We start from the raw sequence: 26,785 nt of genomic DNA on the forward strand, positions 1-26,785 counted from the left end.
TAATAAGCCTTGCCCCACCACTTGATGACTGTTGGTAAATGTTAGCATTGATCGCCTTTATTGAATGGCATTATTGAATTTTCACTGTGCTACTGTTCAGTTAATCTGTTGCAAGATTGTACCATTGTTTATTGCATATTATTTACATTTCATGGTTACATTGATCTCATCCACTTTATCCCCTGTCAAAGACAAATTTTAACCCTTACCTTTATTTATCAGGTTACGAGCCTTTTACATGACTATTCAATAAAACCATACCTGTAGTGGCTTTCTTGTCCTGATGTGTGCGAGACATCACCAGTCATTTATGAGTCAGGCAGTGATTTCCAGTCAACCCCTGGCAGAGCCTGCCAAAATTTACAACCCCAAAGAGAGAACCCAACTGAGGTGGAGGCACTGCGTTTAAGTAGAGGTGAGATTAACCCAACCTCAATGTGCGCTTAGGTACCCGGTATATCAGGGACTACAGTGGAGGCATTACTGATATCGATGCAGCCACTGAGGGAATCTCATCTGCTATTAAGATGGCTGAACTGAGGATGGAGGAAGGGTCATTATACAATGAGGACAGGGGGCTACCAGATGGCCATATCATACAGATTCTTCAAATATATGAGGTCATGAGAAATCAATGTGATTGAATGGAAAGAGTTGGGATCAGGAAGGTCAGACTCTCCTACTGCTAGAGTAGGAGAGCATATGCCAACCTATCCTTCTGACTGTTCCAAGTGAGTGATTAGGCTGAAAGTGCTGTGGTGTACAAGTGCAGGAGATGGGACAGAAGCTGCAGCTAGCAAACCTACCAAGGTGGACATTCCTAGCCAAATTGAAATGTTCCTTATGGCAAAGAACAAATTGATGGATCACCTAGGTAGCACTTCAAGTGAGGAAGGCTACAAGCGACTATGCACATTCATAGGGTGCAAACATTGCAACTGGAGAAGAGGAACACAAGTTGTGGAGGGACACTGAAACCCAGTACTGAGAGCCTGAGTGGTCCTGCCATGGAGATTCAGCAGTTGGTCCAGCAAAGTAATCAACACTTCTCATGACATGTCTATATGGAAGCAATAGATGACTAGTATTGGCTTCATGGAGGATGTTGTAGATCTGCTATATCAGTTGACGGAAGTTGTCTGAGAACTTATACTGACTTGACAAACTGCTGTATCAGATAGTGGCCAACAGAGGAATATCTGATGGAGAAGTGAACAAATAAAAGATGGCATAACTGCTCCCAGGGGCGCTGACCAGAGACAGATTCATTGAGCAAGGGAAGAAGCCCTTCCCATTTCCAATCTCAATGAAGGAATACACCAGGAATGAATGGGATTGGCAGAAGCTCATGAGTGTCTGTTACACTCCACTGTGGTGACTCCAAGACTGAACCCCAGACTGTACACATGTGGAAAGACAAATTATTGAACTGATAAAGGAGAGAAGATAGCCAAACTGCTTGCCACGCAAGCCCATGGGTCAAATTAGACTTCAGAGAACATAATACAGGACCTAGGGAAAAGCACAAATCTCTTAAAAACCCAACAATGAGTAAAGGTCAAAAAGGGCTCAAGAGGACTAACTGCAGTGATGTGTGATACAGGCCATATTGCAATAACCTGTCCAAGGAGGTTTGGGACTGGAATAAAGGCTTCACATACTTTTGATGGTCAAGTTGATTTAAGCACATATCAGAGAGATATACTCCAAGTGTAAGGAGGAGTGGGGATATGATTTTGAGATTCCCTTTCTGCTTCTTGAATGTCTACATTCCAAGGTAAAAAGGAGAAACTAAGAGAAATCAAAAGAGATTGTTTATGGGCCAGAAGCAGTGGCACTAAAAAAAGATGAGGGGGTAAACTGTTGTCAGTGTTGGCTTCTGTCACCTCTGGTTCCGGAGGCCTAGGGGTATATTTACTAAACCGCAGGCTTGAAAAAGTGGAGATGTTGCTAGAATCTGATTGGTTTCTATAGGCAACATCTTCACTTTTTCAAACCCGCAGTTTAGTAAATATACGAAAAAGAATATATATATATATATATATATATATATATATATATATATATATATATATATATATGAATAATCAATGCCAGAAATGTGACTCCCAGGGGTGGCAGGACTGGATAGGCTCGGGGAGTAGGGCGGCATCTGCCCCCCGGGCCGCTCCCATAGTGGGCTACCTTGGGCTGCTCACTGGGCTACTTGCATTTTTTTTCCCCTTTAAAATGTTCCTAATAGGCTGCTGAACCAAGTCTCGCCCCACACCCCATCAAAATGATGGTGACCCCAAATTTGTCTGAATAGCACATTAGGGATTGGCTTTATTCTCAGAGCAATATTTATTATTGGAAACAAGCACAATGATTCCCCAGTGGATTAGAAATCTGTTAGAATATTACTTACATCCCCAAGCCAAACAATGGATTGTACAGTTACATGTGCCAATGTCGTTTGAAATAATTACAGCATACAAAAATCATCATTAGAAGAATGGATGGAAACATCCATATTCCTCGTCTGGTGAACAGAGTACATCTAATGTGTGTCTTGTACGCTCAATCCACCTCAGAACTAAAATGAGTGTTGTCAGACGTACAAACAATGATTGCTACTGACAGTCGGGAGCACAGAACAGCTAACAGCACTAACAGCACCTGCCAATCATCCGCGTGCAGCAAAGAGAGTCTCCAGGATAGCAATATGTCCCATGGTCAGCGCAGTTACAAATAGGACAAAAACAGCAGAACACAGAACACACTAGTACATTGTCTATGGGGGTTAATTGACTATTTTATTAAACATAGATCCATTGTTCCAAATGTCTTATTTATTAATAAGGGACATATCTAAACAGCTGTCAAGTTGCCAATTACATGATAAGTATATTAGTAGAACAATGACATATTATGCTGGCTGGCTGGGCAAGATGGAGATCAAAAGGACACACAGTGTAATTGCCTGTGGTACCAGGATCGCCATTTCCTGTCATGGACTGGCGCAAGCAGCAGCATATGGTGCAACTGACCACCACCAATTTCATGTCACAAGTTGCACTGTACAGAAAACAAATTATACAAATATAAATCTCTGGCTCTAAATAAACATAAAATTAAATTTCTGAACTTTAAAAATGAATCTTAAAAAAATGACTTTTCTTCCAATATTAGTACTTTGGTAGGTGTTCAAGAGAGAGAGCTACTGTATCAGATCTCTCTACTATAATAGGGAGAGCCAAGTAGCGGTGAAGGCGAGAGATTCCGGCTATATGTAAGTTCCGAGATCCTGCTCAATATAATGGTGGGGGATCCAGGAGCCACCCTAACCAGAGTAATATTATGGGTAAAGGAAATTATTTAACATCATTAATGTTTCAAGATAAAAACCCTTTTAAAGTCCCTCTCTAGTAGGGATGTTCATTAACCCCGTGTTTTGGTTTTGGTTCTGTATTAACTTCATGTATTGGTTTTGGATCTGTATTTTTTTTTTTAAATTGCTATAAAATGCTAAAATCACATAATGTGCCTTTTTTTTTTTGCTCCAACATTATTATTATTGACCTCAATAACATTAATTTCCAATAATTTCCAGTCAATTTTTGTCACGTGACAAAAACACTGCTACCCCTCCTGTTTGCGTATGAGCAATGGCACTGGAGAATGGAGAGTGTCAAGAACACTGTTACCCCTGTTTCTGTCTGAGCAATGGCGCTGGATCTCCTGGGGAGGGAGGTACTTATGGAATCCAAAACCTGCGAGATCCGACTAGGCAACTATGCTGTTTTGCCTCGATTCAGATCCGAGGAAGTGGGGAAGTATTGGCATTGTTCAGAGGGGCTCAGTTTTCGGAAAACCGAGCCTGAGTATCTCTACTCTCTCGCAATGTCGCGGTATAACACGCAGCACCCTAATAAGAGATAAAAGTGAAAACTTTACATACGTCAAGGATTCTACAGCTCTTGCAGTTTACCAGCTACATCACCAGGTTCGAGAGCAAAGATTCTGAACCCGTGAACCCGCACCATTTCAGTAAGAAAAGAACACCTATTCTTGTACTAACAATCCCACAGACTGTGCAATATAGGGACGATCCATCAATCGCTCGCCACTCCGGAAAACCAAGTCAGTTAACCAGCTCCTATAACATGCCAGAAAAAATAAAAAGACACCATTGCATTGCTTCACATTGTAAATTCCTGGATCCGGGAAAAACAGCTGCATGGAGCAGTGACAGCGACAGACAACGGGAGTGGTCGGATCCTGCTGAGAGCACCTTCACCCCCCCCCCCCCCCCCCCCCCTGAATGTTGTCTAGAAGCTGCACTGTTCCTAGGTGTATAGCAATCTCTACTTGCAGCCACAAAAATAAATAAAATGCGTTAGCCCGCAGCGACTCAGTTACTCCCCTCAGTGAGAACACCATTCATGCAAGTGATTACAATATATCAAGGTCCAATTCATCTGAAATTAGATTACGCAGTTTTGTAGACGGTTGGCCTAGGTCAATGCCTATGAAATCCTCTCTAATGACAAAAAGACAATTAAAAACTTTAATAACTATATTAAAGGCATCTGGGATGATCTGGGCGATGTTATAATACACTCTGCGTTAATTAGCTTATTGTAAAAGTTTATTTACCCAGAAGTAATCGCAGTAACTCCACTCTCCGGGCTTTAACAGCTGCTGTTCCGGCATTGTGTCAGGGTGGGGGAACGTCACACAGTTTATCTGCGGAGGAGAGAGAACAAAGATTTTTAATCATTTTGATACTCTATAGATCTAAGTACTAGGGATGTGCACCGGCGACTTTTGAGGTCTCGTGTTTTGTGTTTTGGATCCGGATTTTCGTTATTTTTGAGGTTCGGATTTGTCTCGCAAAACACTTGACGAAAGGTCTCGGTTCGGATTTAAGGTATTGGATTCGGATTTTTTTTGAAAAAAACATAAAAAGTTTAAAAATCAAGTTTTTGGGCTTATTTTCACTCCTAGGCTATTATTAACCTCAATAACATTCAATAACAAGCATTTCCACTAATTTACAGTGTATTCTGAACACCTCACAATATAGTTATTAGTCCAAAACGTTGCAACAAGGTATCTTTCTGGACTGCGTAGAGGAGTGGGTCACCACAATATATATTAAAAACCCTGAACTTTTATGATTCGCACCAATAATTGTACCTGGACTGCGTAGAGGAGTGGGTCACCACAATATCTTAAAAACCCTGAACTTTTATGATTCGCACCAATAATTGTACCTGGACTGCGTAGAGGAGTGGGTCACCACAATATCTTAAAAACCCTGAACTTTTATGATTCGCACCAATAATTGTACCTGGACTGCGTAGAGGAGTGGGTCACCACAATATCTTAAAAACCCTGAACTTTTATGATTCGCACCAATAATTGAACCTGGACTGCGTAGAGGAGTGGGTCACCACAATATCTATTAAAAACCCTGAACTTTTATGATTCGCACCAATAAATGTACCTGGACTGCGTAGAGGAGTGGGTCACCACAATATATATTAAAAACCCTGAACTTTTATGATTCGCACCAATAAATGTACCTGGACTGCGTAGAGGAGTGGGTCACCACAATATATATTAAAAACCCTGAACTTTTATGATTCGCACCAATAAATGTATCTGGACTGCGTAGAGGAGTGGGCACTGGGCACCACAATAAAATATATAAAAAACCTTCAACAGATCTGCATTACACTACACATACGGCTGCTCCTCCATCCTCTCCATCATATACATGTTGGAGTTTTAGCGTGTGACAACCTCTTGTTTTTGATAATGTCAGTGCATTTGGAATATTTTTTCAATTTGCCCCACACCACTGAATGTACTTTATCTATGATACGCAATACGCATCTATCTATCTTGACTGCGTAGTGTGGTGGCCCCGGTACACAATTTGGTACCGAGGCCACAATATAATTTAAAAACCCTCCACGTGTCGGAATTCCACCAAACAAGTATCTGGACTGCATAGTGGGGTGGCCCCGGTACCCAATTTGATACCGGGGCCACAATACCTCCTCCAAACATGCTCCAGACAATTCGTCATTGACAGACCCCAGACAGACAGGGTCGTAGTGTTATTGTTTGACTTTGTAAACCCAAAAAAATGTCCCTGTTGCACATAGTCGTGCAATGAAGACTGACTTTTTCATTTAAAGGCACGATCTTTAAAGTGTAGTGTTTGTAAGTCTAAGTCATATTATACTTTTGGTAAAATTGGTTTTTTTTGTTCCTCTTTATGGTAATTAATTAGTAATAGAATTAAAGTAGGAAATAGAATTAAATAGAATTAAAGTAGGAAATAGAGTGGTATAGAGTTGTAGAGTGGTCCACACAATATAATAATAAAACCCTCAACTGGTCTGAATTCCACCAAACAAGTATCTTGACTGCGTAGTGTGGTGGCCCCGGTACACAATTTGGTACCGAGGCCACAATATAATTTAAAAACCCTCCACGTGTCGGAATTCCACCAAACAAGTATCTGGACTGCATAGTGGGGTGGCCCCGGTACCCAATTTGATACCGGGGCCACATTACCTCCTCCAATTTCCAAGTGTAGTGTTTATAACATCTTAACACTACACTAATTCTAGCACGTCAAAACCTCTTGTTTTAAATAATGACAGGGCATTTAACTTTTGATTTAATTTATTGAATTTGTTGGCATTTTCTTTTACTTTTTGAACATGGCAAACGACTGTTGAATGGTCACATAATGCCAAAAAAAAAGTTGCAAGATGGAATTGTCCTTGGGCCCTCCCACCCACCCTTATGTTGTTGAAATAGGACATGCACACTTTAACAAACCAATCATTTCAGCGACAGGGCCTACCAAACAACTGTGGCTGAAATGATTGGTTTGTTTGGGCCCCCACACCAATAAAACAATTCATCTCTCCCTGTACAAACTAAACAGGCTCTACTGAGGAAAGATGTCGTCCTTATCCTCAACCTCTGATTCCTCTCCCCCTACAGTGTGTACTTCCTCCTCCTCACACATTATCAATTCGTCCCCGCTGGACTCCACAACCACAGTCCCTCTGTACTGTCTGGAGGGCAGTGCTGTACTTCATTGAGGAATTGATTATTCATTTTTATAAACATCATTTTTTCAACGTTGTGAGGAAGCAACCTCCTTCGCCGCTCACTGACTAGGTTCCCCGCTGCACTAAAAACTCTTTCCGAGTACACACTGGAGGGGGGACAACTCAGTTAAAAAATAGAGCCAGTTTGTACAGGGGCTTCCAAACTGCCTTTTGGAGTTCTACCACGTCACTACCTCTAGTTAATTTAGATTGCAAGGCTTGTAAATATAAATACTTTGAAGATAAAAAAAAGCAGGCTGCACAGACTGTGGAGCTAGAAAGTGAAATTAAATGGACCACGTTACTTTGGTGGCTATCTATGCCCCCCCCCCCCCGCCCTACACTTGTAGTTGAATATAAATAAAGCAGCCTGCATAGACTGTAGAACTAGCAATTCAAATATACAAAGAAATGGACAAAGGCAGTTTGGTATCTGTCTGCATCAGATCCCCTCTCCACTAGGAGTAAAACAGAAAACTTTTCAGCCGTTATATAATCTAGAATATAAATAGAAATTGAGAAATGCAATTTGGTATCTGTCTGCATCATAATCATCAACATCCTCCTCAGCGCCAGCTACATCAATATCCTCCTCCCAGTGCACAACATTCACACCTTCATTAGCCAAATCTGTAACTGGACTGTGGGTGATCCTTCCAGCATATGCAGAGGGCGTGCTGCAAATGCTGGATGGAGTCACCTCTTCCCGTACAGTGATGGGAAGGTCAGGGTTCACAACCAACAACACCCTTGGACTCGCCTTGGGGATTTGTGATGTCATCTGTTTAGAAGGCAGAGTTCTTTGCTGTTTTGTTGTTGTTGCTGACAGCATAACTCTCTTAAATTTTTTGTAGGGGGGGGGAGGAGGGCTTTGATCCTTGGGTGAAGTTGGACCACTAGTCATGAACACGGGACAGGGCCTAAGCCGTTCCTTGCCACTACTTGTCGTAATTGGCATATTGCCAACTTTACGTTTCTCCTCAGATGATTTTAAGTTTCTTTTTTTGCTGTTTTTTGAGAACTTGGGCTTTTTGGATTTTACATGCCCTGTACTAGGAGATTGGGCATCGTGCTTGCCAGACGACGTTGATGGCATTTCATCGTCTATGTCATGACTAGTGGCAGCAGCTTCAGCATTAGGAGGAAGTGGGTCTTGATCTTTCCCTACTTTATCCTCCAAATTTTTGGTCTCCATTATATGTAGCACAAGATACTGCAGAATGTGTGAACTTGGTAATATTGCAGTACCAATGGACTTATACTGCTGGATTGGTTTTGCAAATTTGGTTATAATTATTATATATTTTTTTTTTTTTTAATTTTTTATTTTTTTTTACTTTTTTTTTATTTTTAAAAAACTTGGGAATAGTGGGGAAATAACTATGCCCTTAGAAGCACAGAGCACAGGACACAGCACCACTGGACTGAACAGGACACGGCACAGGACCCAGCAGCACTACGGAACTCAGCAGGACAGAGCACAGGACACAGCACCACTGGACTGATACTGCAGAATGTGTGAACTTGGTAATATTGCAGTACCAATGGACTTATAATGCTGGATTGGTTTTGCAAATTTGGTTATAATTATTATATATTTTTTTTTTTTTAAATTTTTTATTATTTTTTACTTTTTTTTTATTTTTTAAAAACTTGGGAATAATGGGGAAATAACTATGCCCTTAGAAGCACAGAGCACAGGACACAGCACCACTGGACTGAACAGGACACGGCACAGGACCCAGCAGCACTACGGAACTCAGCAGGACAGAGCACAGGACACAGCACCACTGGACTGATACTGCAGAATGTGTGAACTTGGTAATATTGCAGTACCAATGGGCTTATACTGCAGGATTGGTTGTGCAAATTTTGTGGTAATTAAAAAAAATTAAAGTAGTTTTTGGTATTTTTTAAAAAAACTTTTTTTTATTTTTTTAAACACAGGGGAATATTGGGGAAATAACTATGCCCTTAGAAGCACAGAGCACAGGACACAGCACCACTGGACTGAACAGGACACAGCACAGGACCCAGCAGCACCACTGACCTCAGAAGGACAGAGCACAGCACACAGCACCACTGGACTGATACTGCAGAACACAGCACAGCACAGCACAGCACAGCACAGCACAGCACAGCACTAAACAGCACAGAACTAAACAGCACAGAACTAAACAGCACAGAACTAAACAGCACAGAACTAAACAGCACAGAGGACCACCTAACACACCCTCCCTCTACCCTGATCAATGCCCGAGTGAAGATGGCGGCGACTAGCGGGGAATTTATAGGATCCGAGTATCGCGAGATCCGACAACGGGATTATGAGTCAGAGCCTCAGTTTCACTTTTGAATTTGGCGCCAATACCCGGATCTGTCTCGGATCCGACTCGGATCCGCAACGTTCGGGTGGGCTCGGATTTCAGAAATCCGAGTGCGCTCATCCCTACTAAGTACCAGGATAACATTATTGCTGGGTTGTTATGTTAAAACTTCACACACGACTGCTGCATTTGTGTTTGTAAAAGAGTGCTGATTGCAGCAATTAAATCGGTCCCTAAACACCTACAATCGATAAAAGAAATATATAGGGGCATATTTAACAAATTGTGATGGTGCACTATCGTGCACTTAACGTACAATTCATGCCCCGATGTGTCCCCCGCATATTTATTAAAGGTGCATCGCAGTAGATATCATGGATATCTGCTGCTTTGCATTCTGCTTCGTTTTGGGGAGCAGTCACCATTCAATAGTATGGTGACTGCTCACTCTTGCAATCTAACAAGATTGTTTTTTCCGGGAACTTGTCTTGATAATGTACGCCAGCTTCAGCTGGCGTACATTATCATAAATGAGAAATCTCAGTGCTGTCAGCTCTGCTCCGAGGAGCAGAGCTGGACAGCGCATGTGTGGAGGGATCACATGATCCCTCCCTGTCAATCACTGCTTGCTCTCTGCAACTATAGTTGCAGAGATCGAGCGAGAGGTTCGTGCGCATGTGCAGTTCTTTGAACTGCACATGCAAAATTGCTGAAAGAAGAAGACTGAAGAGGAGGAGGAGGTGACCCGGGGACATCGCGTCCCGAAGAGGCGGGTAAGTATGATTTTTTTTATTACAGAAACAGCAGTTTTTCGGAACTGCTGTTTCTGTGTAGGGTTGTACATAAATGTAAGAAATAGTTCAATTCTTATCATTGCGATAAGGATTGAAAACTATTTTTCACTTTATGTTAATATTGATAAATGTGCCCCTTAGAAAGTTAACCCTTACTGCTACAGGCCAATATGGCCGGAGCAGCTAAGTAACGCTCCACTGTCCAACCGATACTGGCCCGGAGCGGGACGCAGTGGAACCTACCTTCTAACGGGGCCAGTCTCTGTAGTAACACAAATTTGGTCATTCAGTTCAACTAAAAAAAACATTTTAAAAATAAGCAACAATCCCTTTACATACTAAGCTAAGTACCTTATAAGTATGCATCGGATAGTCAATTTTCTTAGCTGTACTTTTACAAATTATCTCCTTTTCAAAATCTTCCTGGAAGGCAGACAAGTATGGCGGCCACAGGCTCACAGCTCTCACTATGTCATGTTATGGCAGAGGGGGAGAAGGAGGGGGAGGATGTCATAAGTGCAGGCAGATCTTAGAGGGGTGTTCAAATTTCGCTCACTATTTTGTGCGCCACGTTACTGTGGTTGCCATGGTAGTCACATGCCACTGTACTATTTTATAAAACATTTTTAGCGTGAAGAAGTAAATCACTGGAAAAAGACAATTACCAACATTTATGGCATTGAAAAAAAAGTTAAAAAAATATTCAAAAAGAATAAAGCATTTTCATCTGTTATCGCCATCCAAGGATGGCGATAATAGTATTATAGGTATAAGTATCTCGGAGGTACTAGTACTCTTATTTAGCAACAGAATCACTATCAATGGCAGTAATCCTAGGGTGAAACAAGAAGAAGTCCTATTGCTGGAGAAAATACCCTTTATATTATGTCTGACATTAAAGTGCGGTTCTTCATACACCACTTTATTAAATTGTGGAAGTCCATTTAACAGTCTATGGTTACCTTAGTATAGATGGCTCCCTCAAATGACACATCACAAAAGCAACTAAGACAGGTTAAAAATATACTGTGTCTTTGGGGCATACTCAATTAGCAATGGAGTATTTAATATAAATCTATACTTAATATGTATTAAAATAGATGCTATCCACGAGCGACAGTGTAATCTCTTTAAATCTAGAGAACTTATGCTGCTGAGTATTCTGAATGACAGCCCCCTGCCCACCTCACACAAATTCTTTCAAAGAGTTCCCTGCAATGACTGACACCACCTGACGGAAAGCAGACATGGTCTGTTCCTATGGAGATGGAGGTCTTTTCCTTAGGATACCGAATGCTTAGAATCTGGAATAGCTGATGGAAAATGAAAATACGCTGCAGAGCAAACCTTTTATTACAAGACATATTGAACATACACAGTGGTTCTATAGACTGTTATGTTGCCTAGCAGAGCAATCTGTTCTTATTGACTAGACCTTCAGTGGGAAAATCCTCAACATCATCATCATTTATTTATATAGCGCCACTGATTCCGTAGCGCTGTACAGAGAACTCGCTCACATCAGTCCCTGTCCCATTGGAGCTTACAATCTAAATTCCCTAACACACACACACACACACACACAGACTAGGGTCAATTTGTTAGCAGCAAATTAACCTACCAGTATGTTTTTGGAGTGTAGGAGGAAACCGGAGCACCCGGAGGAAACCCACGCAAACACGGGGAGAACATACAAACTCTTCACAGATTATGCCATGGTCGGGAATTGAATTTATGACCCCAGTGCTGTAAGGCAGAAGTGCTAACCACTTAGCCACCGTGCTGCCCAATGACTTACTAAGCCAGTATCATCTCAAGAATGCCCATGTATTTTCAATGCAAAAAGGGAAATTCATGTACTGAAGTTCTTTCACATGCACAAAATACTTGTTCTGGATTGATGCACTGTCCCTTTAAATAATTTGCATATTTTGTATATTAACTGCTATTTTGGGGTGACGGGGCAGTTTACTAATGTGGACAATATTAATAATATGAATCCAGTAATATATAAAAAGTTACAAATAACAAGAGAAATTAAAATATGTTATTGAGAATGTAGATGAATTACCTAGATGTATAAAAGTCTGTTGCACTGTCCAATACAACACAACGAGGTAAATGTTGAAAATGTTAAATCAAACCTCACATTGAAAAAAGAAAAAAGCCTAAATAAAATTAAAATCCAATGAAAAGATTATCATCAAGTCTGCTGATAAACGTGAGGGTGGGTGTAGTAATTATGGATCTTGCAAAATATCAAGAAGAGGTATACAGATAGATTAATGATAAACGTATGTAGCAAATGGAGATTCATTAGAGTACATAGAACAATGAATTAATCAATTGATCAATAAATAGCAAATAAATACCATCAAAAAGTAATTATTGATGAAGAAATTAAATGTTGCAACATTTTAAAACCCACTATTCCAGTACAGTAAATCCTGCCAAAAATACATAGGGTGCAAAATATCCCCCCCCCCCCCCCCAAGCAGGCAGATAGATAGAGGGGGGCACTAATTGCATCTCATCTAATTTATCCCAATACATCGATTTTCCATTTACAACCATTTGTGGTAGAAAACAATTAATACATTCTTAAAGAATTCTGCAGATTTGTATTCTATTGCAAAAAATATAACGTGCAAAGGAAAGAATTGAGAACATTTTTAAAAAATTGTTGCATGTTCAAAAATAATTTAATATCTTATTCAAGATATTAAGATATATTATCTACTATCATTCTCAAGGAGTCAAAGCTTTTATATAAAGAGACTCCGGACCTAAAAAAAAAAAACAATTGGTAAAATGTGCCTTGTCCAATGAAGAGAGAGATAGATATATTAGAACCCTGGGATCCCACAGGTGTGGCTGAGCACAGAAATGACATTTGCGGAATTGTCTTCTACATCTATTTGATGTTATTTTCCAATCAAACAATTCATAGCCTACAATAGTAAGCATGGCATTTATTTCATAGAGTGTCAATGTGGGAAACAGTACATAGGGAAGATCTCTGGCCCCTTAAATAAAATACATTTGGCTGAACATATCAGAAATGTAAGAAAAGGGGCTGTCAAACCGCAGCATTGTAAAGAGCTCCATCAATGTTCTACAGCTTCCTTTACTACATTTTCAGAAAATAATCCAATAAAATATTATTGGAGAAAAAACAATAACAGTTCAGCCTTGGCTAAGACAGAGCAGTGGATATACAATTGATCAACCCTATAACCACATAGACTAAACTGTGATTTTGAGCTTAATATTATCAGCACTTATAGTTGACTTCCTCCCCCCTCTTGCCCAAAAGATCCTGTCCTCCCTGGTCACTACCTGCCTTCGGCTACTCTGCCATCCATTCAGTTGGCTGGGAATTGCCTTTTGTGATATGACTTACATTGTTATCCTTCTTGTATTTGTTACCCTCACTTTTATGAGCTTTGTATGTTTACCTTGCTTGTATTGTATTGTTGCAGAACTTTTTTTTTCTACTTAGAAATGTTAAAAAAAATAATAATAATAATTGGGAGGTTTACTTAATGCATCTGGTTTTCCTCTTAGACGTGCAGATTGTCTTTCTCTAAGATATGGATATTTTAGATTTGACTATATTTTGGGACTTGCGTCTTTTTTCAAATAGAACATAAAGTATATATAAATCAAACTTTTGAAACGCCATCTATTTAAGTGATTAAAAAGACATTGGTGTGTAAACATGACCAGGTTAAAAATCAGAGGTTAAGCGGCCAGGAAAGCTGCTTACTGAAGATATGTGTATTTCATTTCATATATTTAATTCTTATTGATACAGGGCAGCATGGTGGCGTAGTGGTTAGCACTTCTGCCTCACAGCACTGGGGTCATGAGTTCAATTCCCGACCATGGCCTTATCTGTGAAGAGTTTGTATGTTCTCCTCGTGTTTGCGTGGGTTTCCTCCGGGTACTCCGGTTTCCTCCCACACTCCAAAAACATACTGGTAGGTTAATTGGCAGCTAACAAATTGACCCTAGTCTGTGTCTGTGTGTCTCTGTATTTGTGTGTGTGTTAGGGAATTTAGACTGTAAGCCCCAATGGGGCAGGGACTAATGTGAGTGAGTTCTCTGTACAGCGCTACAGAATTAGTGGCACTATATAAATAAATGGTGATGATGATGATGATATGTGTCACAAAGTTGGTGTACCGAAATATGTCAGAGGGTCTCTCTGTATCAGTATAGCTAACCTTCATGGCCAATTCACTTCAACTAAGTTAAGAAAGCATGTTGCCACAATGTGCCAAAGAATGAACTCAAAATACAGAATACTACAGATAATACTACAGACTGTCAGAAAATTCCAGCTGGCAAGAATAAGATAACAGAATCAATGCATGCAAAAAGGAAAATCTCTCGAATATCTCAGCGTTCCTACACAAGGTCATTTTTCTTCTCCTCGTGTGCCTCCGTGCTCCCCATGCAGTTAGATTGTAATTAAACAAAGGTATTGATTGTTTAACAATGATCTGTATCTATATTATTTTAAGAGGTTCTGTCTGGCAAAGGAATACTCTCTAAAAACTCAGACACAGATACTGAAAACAGCACAGTTGTTTCTGCAGTCAGGGAAGCACAACACCTGTTTTAAGCGAGCCAAGCACAAAAGAACACAGCAGCAGCAGGAAAGTTTCATTACTCGATTGTGTAAAACGTACAACAGCCTTGGCCGATATGAAGATCACACCCTACTAGAGGGATACAATACCAAGTACTGTTTCTCCGCAGGCTGCGGCGATTGCCTGATAAATAATATTTGTTTTCTTTCTTAGATGTGGTTTATGAAAAATAGATTGTGGGCAAAAGGGATTTAGATAAGTTTATCTCACTGATGAAGATCCCTGGAAAAAAGAGATTGCAATGCATGCACACAGGCTAAACTGCACGCTGCACGCAACAGGATTTGGAAGGACATTAAGAATTATGGTTTCAAGTAGAAAGTACATCACTGTATGCCTTTAAATACGGAGCATGAGCACAAACAATGAATACTAATACATCCATTTGAACTACTGCAGGAAACAAGATTCCTATTTGAACAAGAGATGTGGGGAGTGTGTATTTAATTACATATTATATTTGGAAATAAGGCTTACACATCTATTAATAGCGGTCATGACACGATTCTCTCTTTTGTACATGACAATTCATTACATCATCATCAGTTTATTTATATAGCGCCAATCCGCTAATTCCGCAGCGCTGTACAGAGAACTCACTCACATCAGTCCCTGCCCCATTGGAGCTTACAGTCTAAATTCCCTAACACACACAGATTACTATATTGTGCACAAACGGGGTACTGCGACTTTAGCATTTATTAATAACACTGCCAAGCCAGGCCTCTATGCTATAGTGGGGCATAAGTAAATTGATTTGCACATCTAAAGGCTGGTTGGACACATTTTGAATCAACATATACACGTAAGTAAGCTTTTTTGTTATGGTGCGTGTATGTTCAGTGCACGAATATGCCCAACTAGAGATAAGCCCCTGTGTGTAATACACATAAGAGCCAAACAGTAGGAGAAGTGTTAAATGTTGAAGAGGGGGAGTTAGAAAGTGAGAGAAGTGCTGAAGACAGGGAGCCAGAGATTAATTTATAAAGAGAGGTGTGTAGTGGGCAACATTTGAGCCAGAGAACAGGGAGAGGTTATGGTCAGGCAATCAATAATTGTGTTTTTTGATCTTAAGATATTTTGAGTCCAATGTGTGTCTGTAAAGCCTGGTCCCCTTACTTGGTCCTCACCCATATAGATACACTTGTATGTGTGTGTGTGGACATGTATTAGTATTATTATCTTTCATTTATAGAGCACCAACATATTACGTCGCGATGTACACTAAAGGGCAGGTGCAGGGGCAGGGGGCAGGGGGCAGGGGGCAGGCATCCCCCCCCCCTTTCCCCCCCAGGCCCTTGGACTGGGTCACCTAGATTTTTTTTACCTTTAGAATGTTTCTTATAGGCTGCTAAATCGAGTTTTGACCCCCCGCCCCCCCCAGGCAAAAATTTGCCAGCCCTCCCCTGCTGAAGGGCACATGATACAAACAAATGACGGACCAGGGCTTCAAACGGAATGTAAAGATTGCACTGTCCAAGTGAGCTTACAATCTAAGAGGTGTGGTGTACCTGTGATACAAAAGGTAGCTGGTGTTGGCGATACATTTTCATCCATTCCAATCAGCAGTTCCCATCGCCTGGCAGTAATTATGGGTACAGCGCGAGTTCTTAGCAGCTCTTAACTGCACAGCAAATTGTGTTAACGAAAAGAGCTATAAATAACATTTTGCAAAAATATATGTAACAGTATAAAGATCTTATCACAACCCTTGGCCTATAAATTCTGTGCGACTCCTTTTACACTAGGTGTGATTTATACGCATAAGTGCATTCATTGCCTCAATTCTACCAACGTAATAAAAAAATGTAAATATACAATAGTAACACATATAATAAAGACAGCTCAGTCTTATGCCTTACTTAAAGGGGCAGTATATTTATCACATGGGTGGAGTCTATCCTCTAGAATCCTTGACTATTGTAATGGTCCCATAACACGCCCCTCTCCTCTTACCTGTTAGAAAATGACTAAGCTAGCGGTGAAGCCCTTCCTCATATGAACTTCCTATTCATGCAAAGAGAAAGTCCAAGGAGGTGGTGGGGAGAGGTGCATTGACATCTGCTGAGACTGCTTAAAACAAAGAGAGGACAGCAGGGAACGTGGGAATGTTACTGTCAATAGGGACCCCAACAATCTGACAAAAATAATTAGTTTTGGGGTGAGGAAAAATCTTTAAACACATTATAAACAATCTAAACTTGACCAATCCTTTAAGTAACATAAAAATGTATATCAATAAAAAGAAATGATCAGAATCCTAGGGGTATATTTACTAAACTGCGGGTTTGAAAAAGTGGAGATGTTGCCTATAGCAACCAATCAGATTCTAGCTGTCTTTTTGTAGAGTGTACTAAATAAATGATAACTAGAATCTGATTGGTCGCTATAGGCAACATCTCCACTTTTCAACCCCTCAGTTTAGTAAATATACCACCTACAGCAAAAGGAGTCTCAGAAATCATACACAACTTCAATTCATAAGACAATGAGATCCCGGGTACTTTAGTGTACTTACTTTAGTGTAGCTTAATAGTGTCAGTACAATGTCAAAAGTTTAGTCCTGACAGTATTTTATTACTTGCAGACTCTAGGTCTAGAACCACTGAATTTAAAGCAGAGTATGTTTATTATAAACGGATTTGTTGATGGGATTTGCCTTCACAGTTTCTCTATTCAGGCATCAAATAAGCTAATAGGTAGCAGAGACTGCTACCATTGAATGCATGTAAGAGTTGTCTCAGCTCCTCACAGGCATCAAGGTGCAGTGAGCAGATTGTGGCAAAATTTCAAGCATAGCGAAGTTCACCGTGGAACAAACCATTTCACGGAAGTGCAATATGGTCTTCATGCTCTACTTTTGCTTCCCTATTCCTCGGAATGCCGTTAAACACTGTGAATTCCATACTCGCCAAACTTGACATTTCAGAATTTTGGGCAGTTCCCCTGAACTCCCGGGAGAGCAGGCCTTCCTCCCACATCCTGCACACTTGCTTGGTGGGGCAGGGGCCTTGATTACATAATTTGCATCATTTTGGCCCCTCACACTTACTGCTTGATCATTCTGTTGTGTGGTGTGGTTGGGGTATAATATGGCAGAAGTCTGGATGTAACAACGATAGGAGGAACGCAATTGTACGTCCTGTCATTTATTTTGCTGCACTCTTTGTGAGTCCCCATAGCATTACTCACACTAATGTGCTACTTATGTGTATTAACACATCTGTTACCTGCCTCTGTATCCGGCACTACCGATTCTGTGGCGCCTTATAAATAATAATAATAATTGTCGTTATTCTAATGAAGCTTACAGTGGAGCTTACAATCTTTATTCCCTACCACACAGACAAACATACCAGGATTAATTTCATCAGAAGTTATTTAACCTACCAGTCTCTCTTTTTCGTATGGGAGAAAAATGGTGGTTAACATTTTTACTTTTGGTGCCATGGCTTTGATTCTAACCAGGGCACTATCTGTGTGGACAGGCGCGGGCTGGGATACTTCAGGCAGGGGGGCACACAGGCGGCCGCATCTCATAACACGGGATGCGGCCGCATCATTGCCCTCCGGCCCAGCCCGCCCCTGTGTGTGGAGTTTGTATGCTCTCCCTGTGTTTTGGTGGGTTTCCTCCAGGTGCTTGGTGCTTTCCTCCCACAAACACCCTGATAGGTTAATTGGCTGCTGACAAAATGGAAGCTAGTGTGTGTGTTTGTGTGGTACAGAATGTAGACTGTAAGCTCCTTTGGGACAGCGACTGATGTGAATGATTAAACATTCTCTGTAAAGTGCTGTGAAATATGTTGGTACTATGTAAATAAACAAAGATGACGATGATGATTTAGGACAGAATTGAGAGGGGATAAACCGATGAGGGGAAGGCCAGACAGCGGAGAGGGTGCAGTAGTCAAGGTGGCAGATAAATGTAACTGCTTCAAATACATTTAAGACACACGAGGCCTGATTCGTCTTCGGAAGTCCCGTTGCGTGGCGTATCATGCGTGAAAGTGGTCTGCACATGCTCAGAAAAGGACAATTGTATGCAATTCATGTCCGTGCACAAATGACACTATGACTGCCGGCAAGTACATGTTTTTTTAGCCGGATCATTTGCACCAGCTGCAGCGCACGTGTAAGTGCCGACTGGTAGTGATGACTGACACGTATGCATGCCACAACATCTGGTTGCAAGTAAGAGAAACTGTAAAAATTAGAGAGATGTTCACTGACCCCCGTATTTTTGGTCTAGGATCTGGATTAACTTCGCGTTTTGCTTTTGGTTTTGGCAAAACCACCCTTGCATGATTTGGATACCGATTTTTTTCTAAAATACCGATTTTTTTTTTCTAAAATCACATAATTTGGCTCTTTTTTAATCCCTACATTATTATTATTAACCTCAATAACATTAATTTCCAGTCAATTTTTGTCAAGTGACAAGAACACTGCTACCCCTCCTGTTTCTGTATGAGCAAAAGCACTGAACAATGGCACTGGAGAGTGACAGGAACCCTGCTACCCCTGTTGCTGTGCAAGCAAAGGCACTGAACAATGGCACTGGAGAGTGACAAGAACCCTGCTACCCCTGTTTCTGTGTGAGCAATGGCACTGAGCAATGTCACTGGAGAATGGAGAGTGACAAGAACAATGCTACCCCTGTTTTTGTGTGAGCAATGGCACTGAGCAATGTCACTGGAGAATGGACAGTGACAAGAACAATGCTACCCCTGTTTCTGTATGAGCAATGGCACTGAGTAATGTCACTGGAGAATGGAGAGTGACAAGAACAATGCTACCCCTGTTTTTGTGTGAGCAATGGCACTGAGCAATGTCACTGGAGAATGGAGAGTGACAAGAACACTGCTACCCCTGTTTCTGTATGAGCAATGGCACTGGATCTCCTGTGGAGGGAGGTACTTATGGAATCCAAGAACCTGCGAAATCCGACAACGCAACAACGACGTTTTGCCTCGATTCAGATACGAGGACGCCCGAAAGCACCGAGCTGGCTAGCGAGTCTACTCCCCTAAGTTCGGGTGGGCTCGGTTTTTGGAAAACCGAGCCCGAGCATCTCTAGTAAAAATGCATTTATGTATAGTATGCAAGAACATCCTGATTTGTGTCATGTAAAAAAATATGTTTTACATATATTTTTTTATTAATGATCACAGTATTAAATTGTTATTTTATAAAATTATATTTTTTTGCATGCGGTCTGTTGGGACTTAATATTGCACATATGCATGTGCGTATCCTGCAGTCTGTTCTGTCTGCATACGGCAAGTATCGTATAGCCAGACCCTACTTGTACTCATATTCGAATGGAAACATTTCTTGAGATCCGCTTGTGCTTGAATACGGGGGGACATGCGTCCAAGTTACATACGTTTTTATAAATGCAATTTGTGTTCACATCGCGTTCTAAGACGAATCAGACCTGTGCTGTCACAAGTAAAAATTAATCGCTGAAGCAGGTTTTTTTACACACTGCCTTCAGCATTTTAGCCAAGTGTAAAAAGTGCTCCTGTCAAGTGCTGTTCCATAGGAATCCATTGTATTATGGGAGGCCCTGTCACATAGAGCTTCGGGCTCTCAGTAAATGCAGTTACCTTTAAAAGGGTCACACATTCAGAAGCAATCAAAAAATCTTGTAAACTGTGGTATGGCTGAAAAAAGCACCCGTGTGACATCACCCTTGGCCTTGTTACTGCTGCAGAGTCGCTGACGCGTTTTAATGGGAGTCTATGTACAATCAGAAGACAATATGAAAGATTTCTATATCACTGTTTATTGCAGAAATATAAAATCTTCTCTCGCCTCAATTTACGTTTAAAATTTGCAGGGGCAGATGAGTGATACTCCGCTCCCCGGCGATTTGGACTGGAAGCGATGAGAATAATCTTACCACATCGCCAGCAAGCCTTAGGTCCAGGTGTGACCTGGTCTGCCGGTTCACTCGTGCACACTGAAACTAGAAGCCCAAATTCAGACTTCCAGTTCCACTTTCGATAAAAAATAAAAAAAAGGGAAAAAAAAAACCTTTAAAAAAATAATATAAAAAAAAAGGAAAATATGCAACATTTTAATAATAAAGCAATATTTTTTCAACTACTGAACCCAGGTTATCGCCATCATGAGATGGATTTAGCTATCATTATCATCATCACCATTTATTTATATAGCGCCACTGATTCCGCACCGCTGTACAGAGAACTCATTCACATCTATCCCTGCCCCATTGGAGCTCACAGTCTAAATTCCCTAATATAGACACACACACTCACACACACACAGACAGAGAGGGAGACAGACAGACAGGTAGAGACTAGGGTCAATTTTGATAGTAGCCAATTAACCTACTAGTATGTTTTTTGGAGTGTGGGAGGAAACTGGAGCACCCGGAGGAAACCCAAGCAAACACAGGGAGAACATACAAACTCCACACAGATAAGGCCATGGTCGGGAATTGAACCCCAGTGCTGTGAAGCAGAAGTGCTACCACTATGCCACCGTGCTGCTATAAGAGGAGAACAGTGAAAGTTATCACAGGGCATGGTAAATAGCTAGAAACCCTATCTCTGGTATGCGGTTGACCGCTAGACATTCTTTGGTCAACATTCAGAAAGTCGATAACATTATTAGGTTGACAATACAAATGTCGATGGTATTATATGATTAGGGTTAGGGGTATTATTGTCCACCTAATAATAGTGTTGACATTTGAACTGTTGACATTTGACTTCTTCACCTAATACCACCTACAGTTCAATTTTCAACCTAATAATACTGTCAATTTTATTATTGTCGATGCTCAAACCCTGTCTTTATTACGGTGTCGAACTTATAAACGTTGGTCATGTAATTGTCAAACTCATGTATAACATCCTTCTCTACAATCCGGCTAAAACGCCCGTTTTTGCAGAAGAAAAGGGTTTCTCCTTATAACAAATAGACTCTATGGTGTCAAATACTTCTCTACAGTGAGAAAATGTGTAAAATGATTAGAGAATGAACGTATTTTAAATATTTGGAGAGTATTTTAATAGGTATATATAAATGTAACGGACATATCCGCAGCCCTTCTAACAAGATATAAATATTGTGTGGCCAATGCAGAGGCTGGTCTTATGTAACGTTACACAAATCACACTGAGGGAATTCCAATTGACATTCATCAGCATATGCATATTATCCGCTATACTACAGCCTATTCCAAGCCACTGCATATGGCCATTCTCTTCCATGTACAAATGAATGCCTCCTTGTTCACCTGTTGTGTAAACATTGGTTTTGCAGAGAAGTGGGCTGTACAGCAAAAATATGTATAAGTTGAATGCTACATAAACACATTACCCGGTCTAGAAAGAATCAGAATTAAGGTCTTAAAGTTGCACCTTTTCAAATGAAAAACCATGAACAGTTACTATTCAATGCAGTATAGAGTATTTTGCAAGCAGGCTGACATCTAATTAAATCAGATTATGAAACACCTGTGTTGCTGTATCTCTGCCTGTACATCTGTGTACTGTGGCTTCAACGTACACATTTTGCAATATGGTACATGCTGTAATGTGTTGCAATGAACAGGTCTAAGTGCTTACAGGTCAAGGAGTTTGTACACAACTGAAGGGAAAAAAAATAGAATATTGCAAATCATAAATGACAGAACCTGGAACCGTTAGAAATTCTCAGTGTTCTACCTACAATAGATCCCAAATATCACCATAAGGAAGACTCACTACGGATATAGAATGTAAACATGGCTGTATAAACAAGGGGTGCAGTGATACACTACAAGAGCCATATATATGGGAATCTCCTACGGTATAATTTTTTTGCAGCCACGCTCTCAGCATCTTTCCTGGGATCCCTTAACAAGTGTTCTACATTATAATAAAGAAAAGCAATTCTCTGTTTGCCTTTTCTGTTTCCTGCTTTCCATATTTAGCTTGGAAGCAGGTTTAAAAAATTCAGATCATGGACAAAAAAAAAATAAAAAAAATCTGCTAATTGAAATGGTGTATTAATGGCTACACCTCCCACTTCCCCCCACAGGCTTGTTCTCTGCAAAGCTATTGTTCCATGTATCTTTTATTAATAAAATAGAGGGGAAAAAAAATCTGTAAATGGCTTAAGGGGGATGCAAACAAGCGTTTATTTATTTTGCAGTTGTAACTTCTCTAGCTAAATAAATGCAATTGTCTTTTATGCTCTTCTAGCCTATCGTCATAGTAACAAGGTTTAGATGGTACTCACTGTCAGAGTGGTCTCCTTGTTCTGCTTTTTAGTGGGTGACAGGGAGCCTGGACTCTGTGGAGAGAGGCAAGAGGCATCGTCAAAGCTGCTCTCAAGGTCTGACATTTTTAGTGTAAATGTATAGGTTGGATCAGGTAGAGAAGGAGGCTCGGATCAGTGGCTGTGCATTAGCCTTACTCCTGTAGTGTCCTGAGGCAACAGAGAGAGCTGGATCGCTTGCCACATGAGGCTCTCTGTACTGTGTGCCCAGTCAAGCAACACACGAGCTGGATAATTCAGCCAAAATGCAGTCACACCTCCCTTTTTTTTTTTTTCTTCATCCGTGCATGGACTAAATGCACTAAAGCACAAATGAGGGCAACAAGTAACTAACAACTGTTAGTCTTACATTACAATTAAAAATAAAATGCAACAAAGGCAGGGAACCAATGCATGTCTGCATAGCATGGACTCCAGAAACCAGCATATTTTCAGGACATTTTTAAATTTTAAACCTTGTAACCTATATATTCTCAGTGGTATCATTTGCTATTTCCTAGACACTCTATTTCTACATCAAATATTACCTCATTAATAGGTTCTCTCTGAATGTTAAGAATGTGTTTCTATCTATCTGTAAATATATTTCATACTATATTATTATTATTATTATTATTATTATTATTAATAATGCTTATAGTAAAACAATAAAAGAGAATATAGATACAGGTAGGTAAAAATACATTTCTACTATGCATTGGAATAATCCTTATGTTTATATACAGAACTGCTGTGTTCAATTATATGTAGTAATATTTAAATTACTAGTCACATTATTTATTGAATTATTTAACTTAATATCAAACAAATATTGCCAATGAGCGCTAATCGTATTTGCTAGAATCGCCTGTATGTATAAATCATTACCCTAGATACATATCCTACACATCCTTGACAATAATGTATGTGCTGTCGGAGCTGGAGGGAGGCAATCTTACCTCGGTTATGGAAACAACCTCAGTGCTGGAGTATTAATTGATTAATATGTCAACTCCCGCTCTGTAGCTTGTCTTCTTTATATATTAGAGTAACATAATGTGGTTCACTGATGTAGGTCATTATGTTACTTTTCAAATATATCACACACACTTCCACTTGGTATAGGGGCAGGTGTGCTGGGAAACAGAGTGTGTGTGTGTGTGTGTGTGTGTGTGTGTGTGTGTGTGTGTGTGTGTGTATATATATATATATATATATATATATATAAATAATGTGGAATATAACGTGTACTTTTTATAGCCCTGTTGCTTTCCCCAGCTCAACAGAGTACAACTGCAGTGTCTAATTTCATGTGGATAAGTGGACATTGTAGTCATGCTTATATAAGAGACTTCTTCATTCCATGTTAACCATTGTAAAAACATGTTTGTTGTTACATTCAGTGATGCTGTTATGCATTGTTCTCAAAATGAAACCAGGTGGGTTATGGGTAAGGATCAGGTGGTGACCAGGATACAGGTGAGGGGGCTGGAGCTGCATTCATCTTCCCTCTCCTTTCTGTAGAGGAAGCTTGGAACAGCTAGGGACCCTGTGATGTCACAAATTAGTGTAAGAGGTTAATTTCAGGAGGGGCTGACTGCTATATTATCTTTGGAGGTGGGGGAGGCCAATTAGTACCCATTGTCCTCCACAAGACTAGTCCAGACATTTCATCTACAACCCAGTAAGAGAGCTTCTGTGGAAGCACAGCTCATCTCCACTCCCTCCTCCAACCCCCTCCTGATCTAGCACCCACCAATGTTTAAGAGGGAGAGAGCCAAAGGTTTACACAGGGAGGGAAAATCATTGTTGAACTTTGACCCTGGATATATGGAGCCACTCCAGGGAGGAAGGAGGTGTTCATTTTGGGGATTGATGGCTGGTTTTGAATTGCCGTTCTCTACCACTGGAATACATCTGCAGATCAATGGGTCTTCAAGTCAGGACAGCCAGGTGACTAACTCCTTAAGCTAGTGGGGTAAGGGACAGATAATGTGGTAAACCCGCCTGGCATTTATTTACTGTGTGTATATAATATTATAGTGTTGTTTTTATTACAATAAATGTACTGTTGTACGTTTCTTACTGCATTTGCCTAAGTGACTATACGAACCTACTAGGTACTGGGTAGGCTTCTCTGGCATAGTATGGCACCCCTGGATGGCCAGCCAGTGTGAAGTGGGTAGAATCGGGACAGAAAACCCGGTATCTTCCCAATAAATATATATATATATATATATATATATCATATGATGGAAATTTGGGCCATTAAACTCGAGAAAATATGAATTTGCCCACTCATACAGGGCCTGATTCGTCAAGGAACGTAAATGCCAATATGTGCTGTATTTTGTTGAAAATCACTCTGCTCATGCCCCGAACCAGATTATACGCCAGTGAACTCAGCAACATCCAAATAATTTTCGAGCACTAAAGGACCCTTGCGACAGGCTACGATTACATGGGTGGTACAGGGAGGGAAATGCTGACATGCAGTAACGTCCGATTCAAGCTTTGTGCATAGCAAAGGTATGTGTTTTTCTGTGGTATCACTCGCACCAGCTACAGCCCAGGTGTAAATGCCGAGTGATAGCTATGACGGTGGCGTATGTATGCTAAAACATGTGTTTGCAATCAGGAGCAACTGTAAAAATGAACTTTATGTACAGTAGACATGCACTTTATGTACAGTAGACATGCACTTTATGTACAGTAGACATGCACTTTATGTACAGTAGACATGCACTTTATGTACAGTAGACATGCATTTTATTGGGATGGGGAGAATGGGAATGGGAAAAAACACTTTTTAAAAATGTTTTTTCATTAATGACTTTATTATTAACAGATGACAAAAGCTGAATACTTATTTTTTTCTGTGCGTTCTTTTGGGGCTTTATATTTCACATACGTATTAGACGTATGTGACTGAGTGCACCTAGAGCCGCGTACGACAAGAAGGGTATCTTCAGACTCGCTTGTAGTTAAATAAAGATGTGCATATGCCTGAATGATGTGCACTTAAAAGAGCGTAATTGACTTATGTTTTGTGTGCCTTAATGAATCAGGCCCATAGGGTCTGTAGCACAGATATTGCATATGTGACAGCTGGTAGACTGGTCAAGTAGAAAACGACAGAAAAGGAAAAAAAAAACCATTTACTCTAGCAAAAAACTAATGCCTTAGATATAAATCATAGAAAATATAGAAAACACCTTGTAAAACAGGTGTTGCAGCACAAGAACAGAGGAGGACATAGAGTGTTCATACACAAATCTATCTAGCAGAGCAGTGTTCCTATTCTATTGCCAATAGTAGTAAAATCACGTACGGCGGCGCAAACCATTTGTGGCGCCTTATAAATAAAAGATAACAATACTGATAATAATAATGTTTAAGAAGCAGTGCAGTTAGGTGTAGCTTCTCCATTTTATGTCACTGTGTAATGGAGAAGAGGAGCCGTGCACAGAATTATACAGCTACCCAGATTACCACGTACTGCAAATACCAGAAATGCGCTGTTGAAAATGCTGCAGTGGGAAGCCAGGATAAGACTACACATTGCTAATTCCTCCTTTCTTTATACACAAACATTTATATTTTGTCCAAAA

General features: G+C 40.4%; 1 protein-coding gene across 3 annotated transcripts in view; it reads right to left on the reverse strand.

Annotated features, from left to right (window-relative positions):
- The window catches only part of GAS7 (growth arrest specific 7), a 267,156-nt gene that overhangs the window by 28,346 nt on the left and 212,025 nt on the right, over positions 1–26,785 (reverse strand). For 2 of the 3 annotated variants that reach the window (XM_075178000.1, XM_075178002.1), the window contains exons 5-6: positions 23,157–23,210; positions 4,639–4,728 (exon numbers count right to left, since the gene is read on the reverse strand). In XM_075178000.1, the coding sequence (XP_075034101.1) occupies positions 4,639–4,728; positions 23,157–23,210 (144 nt within the window). The remainder of the gene's footprint in view (positions 1–4,638; positions 4,729–23,156; positions 23,211–26,785) is intronic. The other variant, XM_075178001.1, reaches the window with a different exon arrangement.

This window comes from Mixophyes fleayi, chromosome 6 (assembly GCF_038048845.1).
Source record: "Mixophyes fleayi isolate aMixFle1 chromosome 6, aMixFle1.hap1, whole genome shotgun sequence".
Classification (NCBI taxonomy): Eukaryota; Metazoa; Chordata; class Amphibia; order Anura; family Limnodynastidae; genus Mixophyes; species Mixophyes fleayi.